The sequence below is a fragment of the Papaver somniferum genome, chromosome 9 (genome assembly GCF_003573695.1).
Source record: "Papaver somniferum cultivar HN1 chromosome 9, ASM357369v1, whole genome shotgun sequence".
NCBI lineage: Eukaryota > Viridiplantae > Streptophyta > Magnoliopsida > Ranunculales > Papaveraceae > Papaver > Papaver somniferum.
The window spans coordinates 39,570,123-39,589,742 of record NC_039366.1 but is presented as its reverse complement, the minus strand read 5'-3'; the positions used below and the strand labels follow the sequence as shown (position 1 = coordinate 39,589,742).

The 19,620-nt window shown below is 39.5% G+C and overlaps 2 protein-coding genes across 2 annotated transcripts; one reads left to right on the top strand and one right to left on the bottom strand.

Annotated features, from left to right (window-relative positions):
* Positions 1-13,336: 13,336 nt before the first annotated feature.
* On the top strand, positions 13,337-16,089 carry LOC113309074 (heat shock cognate 70 kDa protein 2-like). Its single transcript, XM_026557503.1, has 2 exons — positions 13,337-13,758; positions 14,134-16,089. Exon 2 carries the CDS (start codon positions 14,160-14,162, stop codon positions 15,813-15,815), a length of 1,656 nt encoding a protein of 551 aa, XP_026413288.1. The 5' UTR covers positions 13,337-13,758; positions 14,134-14,159; the 3' UTR covers positions 15,816-16,089.
* Positions 16,090-16,597: 508 nt separating this feature from the next.
* LOC113314393 (elongation factor 1-alpha) lies at positions 16,598-19,377 on the bottom strand. Its single transcript, XM_026563191.1, has 3 exons — positions 19,253-19,377; positions 17,906-18,387; positions 16,598-17,803 (listed from the first exon to the last, which is right to left on the bottom strand). The coding sequence occupies exons 2-3, from the start codon at positions 18,365-18,367 to the stop codon at positions 16,922-16,924; spliced, it is 1,344 nt and encodes a 447-aa protein (XP_026418976.1). The 5' UTR covers positions 18,368-18,387; positions 19,253-19,377; the 3' UTR covers positions 16,598-16,921.
* Positions 19,378-19,620: the final 243 nt, after the last annotated feature.

Here is a 19,620-nt window from a genome sequence, read left to right as displayed (position 1 = left end):
GGATGCACTTTCAACACAAACAATTTGTGTTGAAGTGAACAATGTCTTGCTCACCATGACACCAAGAAAGAGTTTCTTTCAAACAACTCTTAAATCTTGTAGTGCTGAGAAACACCCAAGGAACTGTTTTTATAAGTCTATCAAAGAACTTCAAGAGAACCCAAAAATATTTGTGTTTCTGGTTTCTTGTTTTCCAACTTATAAAAAACAGTTTCTGCATATAGTTTTTAGTACTGCGAAGGGGAACTCTTTTGATAAAAAGAGACGTCATAGATTCTTCATAAAAGAAGACAATACTACTATCTTGATAGGAAGTATCAGGAATTGAGCAACGAATAAATTCATGCTTTGAGGTGATACACTCAGAAGACTGAGATTTAAACTCCTCTTGTAATTCGTTTAATTTATCACAACTAATTGGATTACCCAGAGGAGGAGCATTGCTCTCACTGATTAGTAAATCAATATCAACCTCAACATGAATATTATTCATCATAACTTGATTTATCCTGTCAAGAGATTCTTGCTCTTTCTGGAGGTATAACTCAACATCAAGAGATAAGCTCTCAATCTTCTTTTCAAGCCCTGAAAACACTTCAAGGGATTTTAAACCTGGTGGAGGTTTAGATAGAATTTCTTCTACAGATTTTATCAAATCAGTCATGGAAGAGAATTCTGAAATCCCTGGATATGGTGGTGCATTTATTGAGATAACACTATTGTCCATAGAGTCCGATCGCTACAAACACAGACTTGTAAGGTCTTAAACGTGTTTGCCTGCTCTGATACCAATTGAAAAAGCGGGGGTCTAATAACACCACCCAATATTTCGTTTAGAAATTTGTATGGCCTAACTCCGAAATACTTTGCTAGAGAATCAACTAGACAGTCGGACTCAATCTAGATAAAAAGTATCTCAAGGAGTTATTATCTCAATCTCTTGATTTGATCTTTACTCAAGCAAATAGAAACCTACGAGTCTTTATCAAAGGGAGATAACTTGTACGGTACCAAATACCAATGTCCAATGATCAATCAATATCAATCAACAACCAAAGGTTGGATTTACAATTGATGATCACGAACGCATAACCTGTATCATTTCAATTATATAAAATATAATGCGAAAAAGAAATAACACAGACACCGGAAATTTTGTTAACGAGGAAACCACAAATGCAGAAAAACCCCGGGACCTAGTCCAGATTGAATACACACTGTATTAAGCCGCTACAGACACTAGCCTACTCCAAACTAACTTCGGACTGATCTATAGTTGAACCTTTACCAATCTCCACTAATACAAGGTACAGTTGTACTCCTACGCCTCTAATCCCAGCAGGACACTGCGTACTTGATTCCCTTAGCTGATCTCACCCACAACTAAGAGTTGCTGCAACCCAAAATCACAGACTTGATAATAAATGAATCTGTCTCACACAGAAAAGTCTATCAAAATGATAAATCTGTCTCCCACAGATAAACCCTAGGTTTTGTTCCGTCTTTAGATATAAAATCAAGGTAACAAGAACCAATTGATAATCCGGACTTATATTCCCTAAGAACATCCTAGATTAATCAATCACCTCTCTACAATCCTTCCTGAATAAACAAGCGGATTGTCGAGGAATCACAAACAGTGAGATGAAGATGTTTGTGACTTCTTTATATTGCCTATCGGAGAACTCTGACGATCTCAAGCCAATCAATCGATTGTACTCGTACGATAGAAGATGCAAGATCAGATTACACAACTACGATAAAAGTAGTATCGGTCTGGCTTCACAATCCCAATGAAGTCTTTAAGTCGTTAACCCGATTTTAGAGAATAAAATCAAGGGTTAATGGAGTTCGACTCTAGCGAGAGCACTAGTATCACACAGAGGTGTGGGGATTAAGTTTTGCTCTAGATATATGTCTCCTATATATAGCCTTTCAAATCAGTATTTTTCCTTAGGTACAAAGCAAAATCTATCCATCGTTAGATGAAAACCTGGTTTAGATTCAAGCCAATATATCTCAACCGTTAGATCGAAAGACATAGCTTTTCACACACACTTGGGTACACGTTTACTGGGTTTGAGAAAACCATGCCCAAACGAGTATACGTATGTTGGTTCAACATGATAACCCAAAAGGTCAACCATATGAGCATCTCATATTAATCATGTTCTTCTTCCCCATAACTAGTTCAATTGACTCAAATGAACTAGTTAAGAGTTGTTCAATTGCTATGAGATCGTATGTAACTACACAAGACACAATTGAAACAAAGATGATTCGATTCGATTAGAATCGGCTCATGAAAATTATAGCCACGGTTTGCATAAAGTATTCCTTAATAATTAATGTTTCATGTTCAGAGCACATCTTTAGATCATAGCCTCTTAAGCTCACAAACAAGTTCGCAGACTTAAGTTAATCGGTTGAGTTTTCCAAACTCAACAGAAATTATCGGATCGAGAAATTCCGCCAGTTGGCTGACTTAGCACACATATGAGTTTTGTAAATCCCAGCAGAAATTCTCGGTCAAGAACTTCCGTCAGTTCGCGGACTGGGTTCGCGGACTTGGAAAGCCAATTCCACAATCCTACCGATTTCTCTTGATCAACAAAGTTCGAAAACTTCGGTTCAAGGAATACATGTTTATATAATCTAAACTCTCATTCCAATCATTGAAACATTATCAGAGGGCGATATTCAGTCGTGAAGAATAACAAACCTTTCTCGTCAGACCAGTTTCCAAAGTGATTGAAACTTTCATGACTTTCGTCACTAGGTGAAGATAAACCTGATCAAAGCGAAACGCTTTACCAACACATGATTTCGAGTAAAAGATAAGCAATGAATACTCAGCTCGAAATATCAAGTGTATATGATCTAGTCTATATAGCATACGACTTTTGTCTCATAAAAAGTAAGAGAAGAATAGATAGACTTTCGAGTGATAGATAAGTTCAAGTCTTCACATACCTTTTTGTTGATGAAGTTCCACAGTTCCTTAGTGTAGATCTTCATCGTTGTCGTTGAATTACCATGAAGTCCTTGAGATGAACTACACTTTTCCTATCATTGTCTGAGACTTAGCGAATAGGCTAGAAATCAAGACTTTATAGTTTTGATCACTAACATTGACAAGCATGCTTGAGATAGCAACGCATGCAAGGTTGACCGAGCTATGCTCTAACACCATTTTCTACCTACCATTCCGAACGGTCTTCCGAATATCCACTCGTAAGTAGGATGCCACTTAGGCCAGTAAAACTCACAGTACTTAAACAAGCTCAACTCGATTTGCAAAGTATGTAGCGTAGCAGTTACAACTCTTTCCGCGCAAAATTTTCCTTAATCTCCAACTTTAAGTTTTTCCATTCAAGGAAAATACTCGCTAATGAGTTCACTCCACACAGTCCAAAGAGTTATCTCGGAACTTGCACTGACACCAAGTGTGATTGATGGGAAAATTACTCCTAGCCCGCCCAGGCCATAACTTCTCTGATGCGCCATGATAATGCTGCTTACCGGACATTAAAGCTAGGAAAATGCACGTACATTTTCCCTTGCAAGCATGCCTTTGGAGCATGATGCATCTAAATTAGCTTCCACACCTTTCCAACTTTCCCTTGTTTTGCGAAGGGTTTAAAGCCTTGAAAGGCTATGGCCGATGCACCTTGCATGATCACTGGATTCCGGGTCTTGTCCAGGCATAAGGCATTCCTTGGACTTACGCATAAGTCATCGCAGGCTTAATACCCCCTTTTTCACTTAGCTTAGTCATTGCTGAGAGATGCACTTGTCTTGCTCGTGCCAAGGGTGCATTAATCAGGATCATTCCGTATTTTCCTTAGTCTTATGCAAGCTCCGCTAACTTGCATATCGATGTAGCTTACTTTAGAGGCCATGTCAAATGTGTCATTGGTACATGCCTAAGTCGAACTTTTTGATATGAAGTATGATCATCCGAGGAATGGAATGAAACTTGCCTCATCAAGTTTATCCAAATCATCTCTTGCATCGAAATGCCGAGCCAGATGATATGAGAGGCCGATATGCCGCAATCATTGATGAGTGCTAAAAAGTGCATATTTCTATATCTTTTTGTTGGCATTTAACTCATCTTTTGTGCATTAATTCTACATTTTATCCCATATTCTGTATTTTCTTTGTTTTCAAGAATAAATATTTTTATTAACTAACTTTACATTTTTAGGTACCAAATAAAGTTTGGATGAATTGCGGAGCGAAAATAACAGAAAAGTGGTGAAAAGCCGGGAGGAATTACACAAGGAAGCCGCGAAGAATGTTGTGCACAAGACCAAAAGTCTAGAACTGGGCTTGAAGAGGAAGAATTGTCCTTAAAGAAGATATGGGCTTGGCATATCCAAGGCCCAAAACCCTTACCCAAACCCATTTCCAATATCCATACCCGCCTTCATCTTCAGCCGTCAGATTGGATCATCTCAGCATCCTACGGTCGTTTCATCGTCGTGCATCGAAGTCTGAAGCTCCTGTCTAACACTGCAGCACCTAACTTCATCTTGAGCCGTCAGTTTTGTTGTACTTCCGCATCCAACGGTCGCTCCTCGCTTCCTTCTATCTCGTCGTTAGATCGATCCATCATATCCACATCCCACGGCTCGGCTTCGCGAAACATCAAAAATCCTTATCCTCGCTCAACACCCTAGCACCTAAGTTTATATCCCACAAAACAAACACACCCTAGCCATCGAACCCATCTTCTTCTTCTCCCTTCTTCCCTCTGCAGAGAACAGCTCTGCCATCACCATCACCTTCTGCCATCGCCATCATCCCTACCAGCCACTACAACCACCCTACATCAAATCCAACCAAAACCCATCCTTCCCCCATCATCCTATGCTACCTATTTCACTGATTTCACACTCCCTCTCTCTGTTAGGGTTTTGAAATCGATGAACTAGGTTGATAGGCAGAGGAAGCTCGAGCTGGAGCGTAGCAGCATGGAAGACATGAAGAGGAGCAGGAAGAAGAGCAGCAGGAGTATGGGTGAGAATTGTCATGTCAATTTCTTTAATTTCAAAAACCCTAATTCACTGTTTTGGGAATTTGGGGGAAAGTGTAACCCTAATTCGAATTGTATAAATAGGAGCTGTGAGGGTGTTGTTGAGGTTATGCCTGGGCTAGCCAGAGCACCAATTGAGACTTGGGTTAGCCAAGCTGAAGGGTCCAGTTCAATTCCTTTTTTTGTTATCAGTACATGTTTATGATGTTACAATGTTCTAGTTTATGTTGTTAAGGTTTAGATGAAACCCTAGTAGATAAGAATCCCCTGTTTGATTCACTGTTGCTCCATGAACTAATAATGAAAAGCATGCTTTAACTTCTGAATTCACATCAATTTACTCTCACCTAGTATGTCATGCATCCTAGGTAGTTAGGTTAATACTTTGATGTATATTCAAGCTTGTAAACTGATTTTAGCTCAATTTGTGATTGCCCATGCTTTAAACAGATGGGTAATGCTAGGAATTGGCATTTGTAGTTTAATCTCTGCTTGGTTGTGCCTTAATCAGACAGCCAATTCTTAGATTTGACAGACTATTAGCTTAAGGTTAATTCATTCCATGACATTTTGGTGATTTATCACACCTTCAAGGTAGTTGAGGCTGGAACCTCTATACTCCTTGATTGAAGAAGAGAACTAGGGTATTACAACAGGGATTTCTATGAAACTAGGCTGTGGATTCAACAACCTAAACTCCAACTTCTCAGTTCTTTACAATCTTGCATATCAATTCACTATCTACACTGCCTTGCATGCTGTGCACTGAGCATTGAGCCACAGCATTGCCATTACTTCTAAATTCTTCTACCACTGCTGTTACACACTGTTTTTTTCATAGCTTAGAATAATTTCGCATTTCTTTAACTTGCACACTCCAAGTCTCTGTGGTTCGACCCTGCTTGCCCTGTTCTATACACTAGACCCTGTGCACTTGCAGGTATAGTTTGTGACTCTTTTAGAGAGCCACCAAGTTTTTGGCGCCGCTGCCGGGGACTTGGCGTTGTGTTTTCGAAGCATTCTTATTTGTTGTTCTCCTTGCATTTAGTTCATCTAGCCTCACTTGCATATTCATCTTGCATATTCTCTGCACTGCATATCTTGCATCATGCATTGCATTCTTGCATCTTAGATTAACTTGCTGTTTTAGTAGCTGCTGTGTAGTGCAGCTGAAAGAAACTGATCTTTGCTGAGTCCAGGTACCTGCTGTGAAGTGCTCCTGTGGAGCTGATGCTGCTGCTGACTGCTACCTTTCCTGCCAGTTGCCTTGTGCTGCTTGCCTGCAGCTCCTCTCTTGTGCCTTCCCTGCAACCTTCCAGCCTCCCCTAAGCTGCTGCTTCTGCTGCTGCCTGCTGAAGCTGGTGTAAGATAAAGCCCAACTGGGCTGTAAGCTGCAGAAGGAGAAGAAATTGAACCAAGCCCAACTGGGCTGTAAGCTGCAGAAGGAGAAGAAATTGAACCGAGCCCAACTGGGCCTTGAGTGTTGAAGCCAAAGCTAGGATGATCCAAAGCCCAACTGGGCTTTTGCAACCTAACTGAGCAGCTGGGCTGTGCTTAAGCAAGTAAGCCTAAACCCATTAAGAGAACCCAACCTGTGGGCTTCCATTTTTAATTTGTGGGCTTGTAATAATTTTTGTTTTTCTTTATTTTTTATTTGGGCTTGTAATAATTTTTCTTTTTCTTCTTTTTCTTTCTTTTATGGGTTTGTAATTATTATTGTTGTTTTTATTTTCTTTTATGGGTTGTGCTAATTTATGCTAGGATAATTAAAAAAAAAAAAAAAAAAAAATTTTACTTGCTCCCAGATTTTAAAACCAAATTTTATTTTGCTCCCACATTAACAACCAAATTTTCTTCTTCCTCCTTATCCCGACAAAACCAAAATTCGCCCATAAAAACCAAAAGTTTCCAAATCTTTCCCTAAAAAACCAAAATTTTTTTTCCCATCAAAACCAAATGTCTCCCGCCAAAACCAAATTTTTCCCAACAAAACCAAATTTTTCCAAAAAGTCCAATCCCTTAAAAACCAAATTTTGAGCTTTGTAAACTCTTTACTTAGCCTTTGAGCCCAGTCATGTCTAGATCTTTTTCTACAGTTGGGGAATACAACGAATCCCTTAGAAACTTGCGTGTGGACAAACTTCACGTTATGAACCTCCCATAGACCATGATGTCAATAGTTATAGGAATTATTATGGACATTTTCAAAGTCCCGAGCTTCAATACATGAACCCTACTGACTATTCGCACATGCATCGTTTGCCACAACGTGAAAATAAACATTTTGCTAGAGCCTCACTCACACAATCATCTCTTGTGGATCAATTAGAAGCTCGAATCGCAGCTTTAGAAATGCAATCACATGAGGAATCTGTCACATCTAATTTTCTTAGGCAACCTGAAATCTTGCATGTCCCGCATGTGGTAGTTTAGACCAACCTGTTGAGAATTGTCTTTGCATAATTTTAGGCAATCTAGAGAAAATCCAAGGTATGAAATGACCATAAATTGTGAGAATGGTAGTCATTGGGACCATAATCAATCCTTTGAGGGTTGCGATCAATCTTTTATAAACCCTAATGACCATGCACACATGTACCAATCACCACAATTTGAACATGAAGAATTTTGTACTCCCATGAATTTAGACTCCACCACAGAAGCTTTCAGACTCAGTGAGCAAAACTTCGATAGATCTACATCACGAATTCAGGCATATTTAGATCAGATTTTGCTTCACCTACAAAAGGAGGAAATTCATGAGGAAATGTATGTTGTCCCTAATGAAGTGTCTAGTCCCATTCATGTAAATGATGTTGAATATGAACCTAATTTAGAGGAACATGAATCGACTAACGACACCACCACTTTTAATGAGGACCAATATGCATGCTACCATGATGATGATTATGATGATGATGATATGTTAGAAGAACATGAAAATATTGTGGAACCTGTTGGTTCAATAACATATGGCTTCTCGCCCTCGACCTTCATGAATGTTGTTTTTCTAATACTCATTGTAATTCATATGATTTTGATATTGACATGGGATTCGTACAATTATTCTGTGAAGATGAGCATGACATAGGAATAGTTGAATCTTCTGTAGACACTAATATTGCATGAAAATGATGTGTCTGATTCTCTACCTAGGTCACATTGTGATATTTCTCCTGATTTGCCGATGCATGAGAATGAATCTGTTGATGATGTTGATGATTCTGATGTGAACTTGCTAAGATTGATGATTGTGAGCATGATGTGACATGTGTAGATGATTAGGAGATTTGATTTGATTAATAATGATGTGCCTATCCTCCTACATGAGTCACAATGATGGCCTTCCACCCAACCTAGATTTGGTTTGTACCAATATTGTAAAACCAATTTTTCTGAGAGTCCTAATCTAGGTTTGGAACTGTGTGCTTCCCAAGTCCTCTTGGACTATTTTGCTTCTAAGTATAATACATTTGAGGAACCACAGTTGGAATTAGCATGTTTGCCCGTCCCTAGCACAGTTCACTTTGAGCTAGACCTTGTACATGATGAACCCCCAAAACTGCGAGATTTTGTTTCCAAAATTTTATCCGTTGAAAAATCCAGGTTTGGGGGTAGCTCATTTTGTTTCACAGTTTCACTTGCGTTTTCCTTTATATTTGTGAAGCTGTTGAAACCTCTACACTTTGTCTTTTGGGTTGATCCTCAACTCTTTAGATTGTTAGTGTATGGTGAATTTTTTGTATATAATCCAGTAGATAAAATTTCTTAAAAACCCTTTTGTTCCTTTTGTATATATTTTGCTAATCCAATATGATCTCGGCTGAAATATGTTGGATTTTTGCCTTGAATAACGGAGTTTTAATTCTGCTTTCGCCGAAATCGGGTATTCTCTCTCCTTTTACTCTACTCAGCATGTCCCTTTCCATATGTTGCATTTTAATTCTTTCCATATTTTGAAACATTGAGGACAATGTTTAGTTTAGGTTTGGGGGTATAGAGTAGATACCATGATAATTTGCCATAATTGAAAACGAACTCCTTCTTCTTTTTGAAAATTGAAAAAAAAAAAAAAAAAAAAAAAAATTGAAAAATAAAAAAAAAAAATTAAAAAATTAAAAAATCATAAAAATGGAGCTCATTTACCTTGAAATGTTGACTCTTGTGCAAATATGTATTTTTATTAGGAGTCTTAGTCTAGATATTTAGGCACCCTGATTCTAGCACAATTCACATAGTGATAAGAAATTTGCACGCGCACGATCTACCAATACATGTATGGCCTCGATCTTCAAGGTGTTTGATAGGAAGTTACGATTGCCAATCACTTTAGAATACTGAACGAAACTTGACTAGCTTGTTCTTTGGTTGGTTGGGATAGAAGGTGGAGGTTACATTAAGAAAGACAACCATCGAATTTAACTGGGTGCATCAAAAAGGGCTACCTCTTGCAAAGTGTCATGTAATCTTTTGTTTCCTTTTGTTATGTATCAAAAGTGTTTCCTTGTTCAAAAAAAAAAAAAAAAAAAAAAAAAAAAAAAAAAAAAAAAAAAAAACGATGTATATATTCAGAAAAAAATCTCAGAAAAATACAAAAAAATCAAGTATTTATCAATTCCATTCTCTCTTGTTCCAAAAATAAAAAGAGAGTAGTCAATGTAAATAAGAGTCATGCAAATAGTCATTTTGTTGTTTCATTGTAATAAGCAAGGAGGGTGTATGTCATTGATGTACAACGCGAGTAATTGTGAAATACCTCCAACTCATTCACAATTCTCGTAAAGTCCGGACAGCTAGCTAGATTTCGACCTTGGTTCGTAGCCTGAGAAACTATCTCTTGGTGATTAGTAGTCATAACTTCAAATCTTTCTTTACACATGTGTAGATACACTTTACACTCTTATCACATGTCTTTTTTTGTTATCAGTGCTAGGATTGTGCCTTTGATAGCTAGATTGACATCTCCATTTTGATGTGAGCTTAAACTGTTTTGCACATGTCACATTTGATAGAATCTGAGCTTATATTTTGACCTAGAACTTTGTAGGTACGTTCTAAGCAAACCTTCACGAGACTTCAACTCGTCCACTAGGGACACTTAGTGGTTTAAAAGGCTTAGTGCATACGCTAAATGCATTCGAGAGACCAGCGACAATCATCTCTAAATTAGATGATATGAGCGACAAAGTGCTTGACCGGCAATGCTTCAAGTCATTGCGGATGCCTACGTACACTTCCCTACTCTAAAGGGTTCAAGCACAGACCATAGTTCATCCTCGAAGATACAGAAGCTTAAGCAAACTCGTTTGCAATGCTGTGGCCAAGCAATAATGGCCTAGTCCGTGTAAGTCGTTCCGTCAAAATGCATCCAAGTGATGCATATTTGTCCCACGACATGGCATAATGATGCACATGCTTAACATTCTCTATTGGCAAGGCTATGCAGCTACAAATGAGGCATAAGCATCATTCATACTCTTTCGGCTAAGTTATAAAGCTTACTTGGCGCATGGTCTGCATATGCACCTTCAACCAACTACCCAAACCAAAACCAATACCAAAGCCTTTTTCCAGTAGAAAGTACCGGGTAGGCTAGAGATTATCTCATAAATTTATAACATAGTTTTTACGGCGGTCTGTCAGAGCCTTGCACAATCCGCACTATGGCAGGAAAATACTTGACGCTACCCGCTCCACGTTCGTTTTTGTTTTGGGGACCAGATGAAGAATTACGGTGTTTATGGGAATACAAATTATTGACCATTAATGTGGATATAATCACACCCTACCCATGTTGCTAAAGCTACGGGGATTCCCCTTCACAATCTTGCCAACTGCAGCGCTACAGGGGGAACCCCCCCCCCCCCCCCCCCCCCCCCCCCCCCCCCCCACACACACCACCACACACACACAATCTGCAAGGTTGCATTTACGTGTTCTCTTATTGAGGTGCAGAGATATTAACAAGAGAAAGAGGGGGGTCGTCAGTCTAAGTACAGAAATCCTACCTCTTCCACGTGGATCGCCGCTCTACATGTCTGTCCTTCTAGCGCTTGCTCCTGTAATAAGTTTTGCTTGGTCATGTCCCGCTTTACGGGCTCGTCCCATGCCAGCTTCGGTCGGCCTTTGCGTTTTATCCTTCCTTCAGCGCGCCTGATGCGACCTACTCGAACTGATGCATCATGCGGTATTCGTTGTAGATGCCCAAACCTAAGCAACCGATGATGGGTGAGCATCTCCTCGATTGGTGCTACCACAAGTTTCTTACGTACTTTCTCATTCCTGATCCGACCATGTCTCGTATGCCAGCATGCCCACCTCAAAAATATGTCCCGACTACTCGACGCCCAGCATTCCGCACCATACAACATTGCAGGCCTAATCGCCGATTTGTAAAACTTACCTTTAAGGTTTAATGGAACTTTGCGATCGCAAAGGACGTCAGATGCCAGACGCCATTTCTCCCAGACGGTTAGAGCTCGATGTCGAAAATCCTCCTCGATTCCTCCATCACTTTGGATCATCGATCTTAAATAGCGAAAGGAATCTTTCCTTGGTACAATTTGTCCATCTAGCAGAATGTCCCCCTTATCTGCCCCGGAGTCGCTGAAATCGCACCTCAAATACTTAGTCTTGGCCCTACTAAGTTTGAAGCCCTTCGATTCTAGAGTCTGCACCACAGCTCTAGCTTTTCCTCTACCTCTTTCTTTGACTCGTCGATAAGCGCCACATCGTCCGCGAAGAGCATAAACCAGGGGATCTCACACTGGATGTCCCTCGTAACTTGATCTATCACTAGAGCAAAAATTATGGGCTCAATGCTGATCCCTGCTGTAGCCCTATCTTGATCGAGAAAGCGCTCGAGACTTCGCCGCTCGTCTGGACACCGGTAACTGCGCCCTCGTACATATCCTTGATTAAGTTTATGTACTTCGGTGATACGCTAAGCCAACTACCCTCCCTATATATGTTTTAAAGACATTTTTACAACTTAGATTAGGGGAGAAAAATGACTTCACCAAGTCCCAAGGCCGTGATGGCTGCACATTACTACCCTGGCCAGCTGCAATGTATGGTCGTGATGGTTGTACATTCAGTTTTGGCTCATGGGCTAGTTCCAATGTCTAGACATGATGGATGAACATTTCCTAAGCCGGGTCCACTGAAGAGACGTGATGGTTGTATTTCCGGCTTCGTCCCATATGCCACTCCAATGTCCAGCCGTGATGGATGCACATTGGCAAGACCAACCTGCTCTGGCATGGTGCAACATAGTGATGCGATATTGGCCCAAGGCCAATGACATGGTAGTGTGCTATGTTAGCACTAACTTTTCTCAAGGCCATCTACCTAATTGGCCTAATGCATCCTTTGATGCGAGATTGTCCTTTGGCCTATATACCTTACAACTTACACTCTCTTGGTGTCATATTGGCCTTAACCAATATGCCCACGCAATATGCCATTTTTGGCAGCGTATTAGCCTAGGCCAATGTTCCTTTTACTACAATACGAAAGTTTTGGATGAAGCTTCATCTCAGGCCATGGCGCATCTTTGAACATGCGCCATGTTAAAAACACAGGGTGTTACATTAACGTTTTTGACTTTTGTTTGGCCCACCATCAGAAACAAACGAATAGATGGTAAAGATTATTACCATATCAAAACTATATTTGGAAAAATAAAACGATTCTCTTGCATTTGATGATAGAAAAATTAAGTTTAGATTTGTAAAACTTAAATAATCAGATCCTCCAATTAATCTTTAGTTTTAAAAAAAAATAAAAATGTATTGGCGTAGGTCCACCAACCTGGTTAGTTTCAACTCACCATCACCCTAGGAGTTAAAGTGAGGTTGTGGGCAAATATCATTTCTAAAAGAAGTGATTTTTCGTGTAAAGCCTGAAGTTAGAATATAATTTATGGCCGATTTTTAGAGGCAAAAAAATCAATTTTAATAAATGTTCGGCTATTTTTAGAAAAGTGCTTCTACTTCTCTAGAAGTAGAAGTCGATTCCCAAAGACAAATGCAGAAAAAATATTTCTTCAGAAAGAGTAGGTTTTTCCGCTTCTAAAAGTTATTCTAATTTTTAGTGTCTGGCTTTTAAAATCCAAAAGTGACTTCTCAAAATATATCCAAACACCGTTTAGCAAATTGTTTGTACTTCCGATCGGACAAAATTGTTTTGCTTCTGGTATCCAAACTAAAATGTGTACATACGAGCACCTTCATTTATAAATCCAGCACCCCAAACACCATTTGGACCAGTAAGTCCGGCCTTGACAACAAAATCTCCTAGGAGTCGCTTTTTTTGTCATACTTCTTCGCCTTGTCTTCCTCTGCTGGTTTCTTCACTAAGAGACTCATTTTTCCCTTTTACAATAGCAAAAATCATCGCTATTTGAAACTAGGGTTTAGCTCAATTGGTTTGAAACTAGGGTTTTAACATTTTGAGTTACAAAATGGTTGGAACATCAATAGGAATAGATTTGGGTACAACATATTCATGTGTAGCGATGTGGCAACATAATCATATTGAGATTATTGCTAATGATCAAGGAAATCGTACCACTCCTTCATATGTTGCTTTCAAGGCTGAGGAACGGCTGATTGGTGAAGCTGCTAAGAATCAAGTTGCTGCTAATCCATCCAACACAGTCTTCGGCCCTTTTCAACATTTTTAATTTTGAAGCCTTGTTGTTGGACAGCTTTTTGGTAAACCCTTTTCAACATTATGTCTAATTTCATGTCTTAGTCGTAGCTTATTGTTCATCATTACTTGTCTAGTATCCTGCAATGCTATTGTTCTTTGATTTTGGTTATACGCCTCACTTGTTATATGCTGTGGTTAGCTGCAAAATTTCCGTAAATTTTGATATCTAAAATTCATGGTAACGCTGGCCTTAAATCACAATGGTTGCACTTGAGACATAGGATTACCAGATTATCATTATCTGCGAACATTCTTCCAGGCGTTATTGTGTGGTTTTAGGATGTACTGAAATCTCATCAATTTGATGAACTGCTTTTGTTTTATGCAAATAACAATCGCACTCTTTATCGTTTATGAGTCTGTCTTCTGTATTGCAGATGTGAAATGTTTGATTGGTAGGAAAATGAGTGATCGCTTCGTTCAGAGTGATATCAAGCTATGGCCGTTCAAAGTTGTTGCTGGCGTAGACGAGAAACCTATGGTTGAAGTCACTTACAAGGGCAAAGATATACAGCTCTCAGCTGAGGAAATTTCAGCCATGGTTCTTCTTAAAATGAGAGAAACTGCAGAAGCTTATATCAGTTCAAGTGTTAAGGATGCTGTTATTACAGTCCCTGCTTACTTTAACGATTCACAGCGTCATGCTACCAGGGATGCTGGTACCATTGCTGGCCTTAATGTACTGCGAATTATCAGTGAACCAACAGCAGCTGCTATTGCTTATGGTCTTGATAAGAAGGCGACTAGTATGGACTTGAAGAATGTTCTCATCTTTGATCTTGGTGGTGGTACTTTTGATGTCTCTCTACTCACCATTAACAAGGGTAACTTTGAAGTGAAGGCTACATCTGGAGATACCCATCTTGGAGGAGAGGATTTTGATAACAGGATGTTGAATCACTTTGTTCAAGCATTCCAGAAGAAGCACAAGGAAGACATTAGTGGAAACCCAAGAGCTCTTAGGAGGCTGAGAACAGCGTGTGAGAGGGCAAAGAGGAACCTCTCATTTACAACCGACACAGCCGTTGAGATTGATGCTTTGTATAAAGGAGTTGATTTTCATGCATCCATCACTCGTGCTAAATTTGAAGAGTTGAACATGGACTTGTTCACAAACTGTATGGAACCTGTTGAGAAATGTTCGACGGATGCTAAGATGGATAAGAGCACCATTCACGAAGTTGTCCTGGTTGGTGGGTCCACTAGAATTCCAATGATTCAGTCTTTACTGCAGGATTTCTTCAACGGGAAGGAGCTCTGCAAGAGCATTAACCCTGATGAGGCTGTGGCTTATGGTGCTGCAGTGCAAGCTGCTATTTTGAGTGGTGAGGGTGATGAGAAGGTGAAGGACCTGGTGCTTTTAGATGTAACCCCTCTTTCTCTTGGTGTTGATGAAGATTCAGGTATTATGAATATATTCATCCCAAGGAACACAACCATTCCCACCAAGATGGAAAAGGGCTTTACTACTGTCTTCGACGAACAAACTAGTGTATCGTTTCCGGTGTATGAGGGTGAGAGAACTCGAAGCAGTGACAATAACTTGCTGGGTGAGTTCGTGTTAGAAGGTATTCCTCCAGCACCTCGTGGCGTTGCTAACTTGAGTGTATGTTTTGATTTGGATGCAAATGGTATTTTAAATGTGTCTGCCGTGGACAAGTCAACAGGGAATAAAAATATGATCACCATCACAAATGAAAAGGGGAGGTTATCCAAGGCTGAGATTGACAGGTTGGTCCGAGAGGCTCTCAAATACAAGTCAGAAGATGACGAACACAGAAACAAGGTGGAGTCAAGGAACGCCTTTGAGAAATATGCGTACAGCATGAGGAACACAATTTATAATGCCAGTGGGAAGCTAGAGGAATACCATGATAAGAAGAAGATTTCAGATGCAGTCAGCAATGCCATTCAGTGGTTAGATAGCCATGAACTAGCTGACATTGACGATACCACAAACAAGATGGAGGAGTTAAAGTGTGTATGCAATCCAATCATTGCTAAGATGTACAAGCAAAGTGGTATTGGTTCTGAACCAAAAATTGAAGAAATTCTCTGAAGTGGGATTGTAGCGGTACTTTTAGTTCAACCAAGTTCCCGCCTTGGTTGCCTTGGCAATCTCAAAGTCTTTTCCTTTTGTGTGATCAGGTTGTTAGCTTTATATTTCAATTTCAACTAGGTTATAAGTTTTTCTATTTTATGTGTACTTTTTGAGTATAATCAAACCTTTTGTCTGTCACCAGGTGGTGCTAAGTCTAGCGCATATGATATGCACATGTTAGGTGCACTTTTGTCGATCTTAATGTAATTTGAAGTCTCTCAGCTTCCATTCGTCCGACAAAAAGACAGATAATCTTTTTTTAAGGCATCTCTCTGTTGTTTTCTGTTGCTGAAGTACTGTATTGATGTTGTGAAATGTTCATGAATCTAAAGAGGAATCCACTCTGAGTTGAAGCATATTCTGTAATAATCAGCGTCATGTTCATGAAGGTATATCAGTTGAAGGCTGAAATATTGATCTTCCAAATGGAAAAGAATAGTTGCACAGCATACCTGCCATGTACAATACGATTACAATATGCACTACAAAATGGAAGAGTAACAAAATAGTTTTTTCTTGAAGCTAAGATGTTTCGAGCTATTGTGCTCCTTCAAAGAATAATATGCACTGCAAATTAAGGGAAACATGAGTTCTACCAAGACCCCATGGATTGAAAAGACTTCTATCAATTCACACAGCTTCTTCAAAGCTTTCAATGACTGAAGATTCAAAAGATACTACTCATCTCCACCAAATGCTAAACTGAAAGAGATTCAGAGCAGAGCCACTGACAAAAGATATGATGAGAAAACATTTCTGCAGACACTATTTTCATTAAACTGGGAAAGAGATACGCAAATAAAAAGTTGTTAACAGCAACTTACAAACCAAAATCCATAACAAGTTTTCAATTAACTGAACAGCCCAAACTCATGTTGCCACCGCCTATCAAGCACCCAGGTTTGCATCTGGATGCTCAACAAAACAAAGGCAACAAAAGATATAAAACTGCAATGATAGCTAACCAAAGCAAACAAGAAACAAAAATGACTACTACTGAAGTAAACAAGACAAAACCCTTCTGCAGACCCTCTTAGCACCATCCCTGTACTTACTGGAGTACTTTACTTCTTCTTGACAGCAGACTTGGTAACCTTGGCTCCTGTTGGATCCTTCTTCTCAACTCCCTTGATGACACCAACAGCAACTGTCTGCCTCATGTCCCTAACAGCAAAACGTCCAAGAGGTGGGTACTGAGCGAAGGTTTCTACAACCATGGGCTTGGTTGGAATCATCTTAATAATACCAGCATCACCGTTCTTCAAGAACTTGGGCTCCTTCTCAAGCTCCTTTCCAGATCGCCTATCTATCTTGGTTTGGATCTCAGCAAACTTAACAGCAATGTGAGATGTGTGACAGTCAAGAACTGGAGCATAACCATTACCGATCTGACCAGGATGGTTCATGATGATGACCTGGGAGGTGAAGTTGGCAGCTTCCCTGGCAGGATCGTCCTTGGAGTTGGAGGCGACGAAACCACGCTTGAGATCCTTCACTGCAACATTCTTGACATTGAACCCAACATTGTCTCCTGGAAGAGCTTCTAGAAGGGCTTCGTGGTGCATCTCCACAGACTTAACTTCAGTGGTCAAACCGGTGGGTCCAAAAGTAACAACCATACCAGGCTTGATGACTCCAGTTTCAACACGTCCCACTGGCACAGTTCCAATACCTCCAATCTTGTAAACATCCTGAAGGGGAAGACGAAGGGGCTTGTCTGATGGTCTCTTTGGCTCAGAGATGTTGTCAAGAGCCTCAAGGAGAGTTGGTCCCTTGTACCAGTCAAGGTTGGTGGACCTTTCAATCATGTTATCTCCCTCGAATCCAGAGATAGGAACGAAGGCAATTTTTTCTGGGTTGTATCCAACCTTCTTCAAGTAAGATGAGACCTCCTTCACAATTTCATCGTACCTGGCCTTTGAGTACTTGGGGGTGGTGGCATCCATCTACAAACACAAACACAAAATAACAGTTAGCCACATGAAGGATATACAGCATTAGACAGTTTTAGTTTCATAGATGGAAAAAGAATTGCAAGAAAGGTCTACCTTGTTACAACAACAGATCATCTGCTTGACACCAAGGGTGAAAGCAAGAAGAGCGTGCTCACGAGTCTGACCATCCTTTGAGATACCAGCCTCAAAACCTCCAGTGGTAGAATCGATAATGAGGACGGCACAATCAGCCTGAGAAGTACCAGTGATCATGTTTTTGATAAAGTCACGATGTCCAGGAGCATCAATAACTGTGCAGTAGTACTTGGTGGTCTCAAACTTCCACAAGGCAATATCAATGGTAATACCACGCTCACGTTCAGCCTTAAGCTTGTCAAGAACCCAAGCGTACTTGAATGACCTCTTGTTCATCTCAGCAGCCTCCTTCTCGAATCTTTCAATAACACGCTTGTCAATACCTCCAAGCTTGTAGATCAAGTGACCAGTGGTGGTCGATTTACCAGAGTCGACATGTCCAATGACAACAATATTGATGTGAACCTTCTCTTTACCCATATTGAATTCTTAGAAAATAACTGCATATCAACAAACCAAACACATTAGTTAAACAATTTGACTTAGATGAATATAGAAAATCACATTCACTAAAAAATCAACTGTAGAAAAACACAAATTAAACAAACAAACATTTGAATTCAACCAGAACAACACAGCTTCTAACTCAGATTTTCAGAACATCATTCAAATACTACTCCCTAAGCGTATTACTAAGCTCAGATTAGTCAATGTTAATATGAACCGTTCAGTAACATAAGAGATCATTTTTACGAAAGCACAGACTAGTCAATGTTAACATGAACCTTTCAATAACATAAGAGATCATGTTTTACAAAAGCAAAAGCAATCCGAATCGCTTTATACAAAAGCAAAATCAATCCAAATCACGCTATAAGAAAAGCATACTAGATCATGCAACCAAGCTTATCCCATCTGCATCTCACAAGTGATACCCTAAAAAAATTGCACAGCAAGAGAAGAAGAGAAAAACTACAGATCTGAAATTACACCAAAAATAAAAACTAAAATTCAATAAAATCGAAATAAGTTACCTGAACATGATACTAATCATACAAAACGAAAATAAAATCATACAAAACAAACAGAAAATATTCCAAACATGATATTGAACAGATCTACGACTACTTGTAACAGAATCTAACCTAGTAAGACTAAGATCATCATACAAAACAATCAATCGATTCACTGATTCAAGTAATAGATTAACTAAACATGATATCATACAAAACAATCGGAGAAGAATTACTAAACAAGATCTTCATACTTAACAAAACGAAACGATGAGAAACTACAAACATGAAGATGATCTACAAGCATAGAAGAAAAGATGATAATAATCAAAGAAGAGGAGAAAGAATTTACCAGAAACGGCGATTAGAAAAGCTCCGCAGCACAGAGCTTCTTCGGAAAAGTAGTAGTAGAGAGACTGAAAATTGTGAGGCCTCTTTCTTTATAAACCCTATAATGCGATTAGGGTTTCATTCTCTATCGTTGGATGATGTTCCGAAGATTAATGTTCCACCGTTGATTTTATTCGCTTATGTGGACCGCCACCTACTGACGGAATGACTTTAATAACCTCTTTAAATTATTAAAATGCCGATATTGTTTGTTTCATTTGATTCTGGAATGTTCTATCGTGTGTGGACGTGCTTTATTGTTTCGGATACTTTCACCCACTTGATGACCTTCTGTTTTACACACACTTAATTCTGACTCGCGATCTGAGT

Coding starts and splice junctions, on each gene's coding strand:
- LOC113309074 (XM_026557503.1), top strand. CDS start 14,160: ATGAGTGATCGCTTCGTTCAGAGTGATATCAAGCTATGGCCGTTCAAA.
- LOC113314393 (XM_026563191.1), bottom strand. CDS start 18,367: ATGGGTAAAGAGAAGGTTCACATCAATATTGTTGTCATTGGACATGTC. Junction 17,804..17,905: donor TGATCTGTTGTTGTAACAAG/GTAGACCTTTCT, acceptor TTGTGTTTGTAG/ATGGATGCCACCACCCCCAA.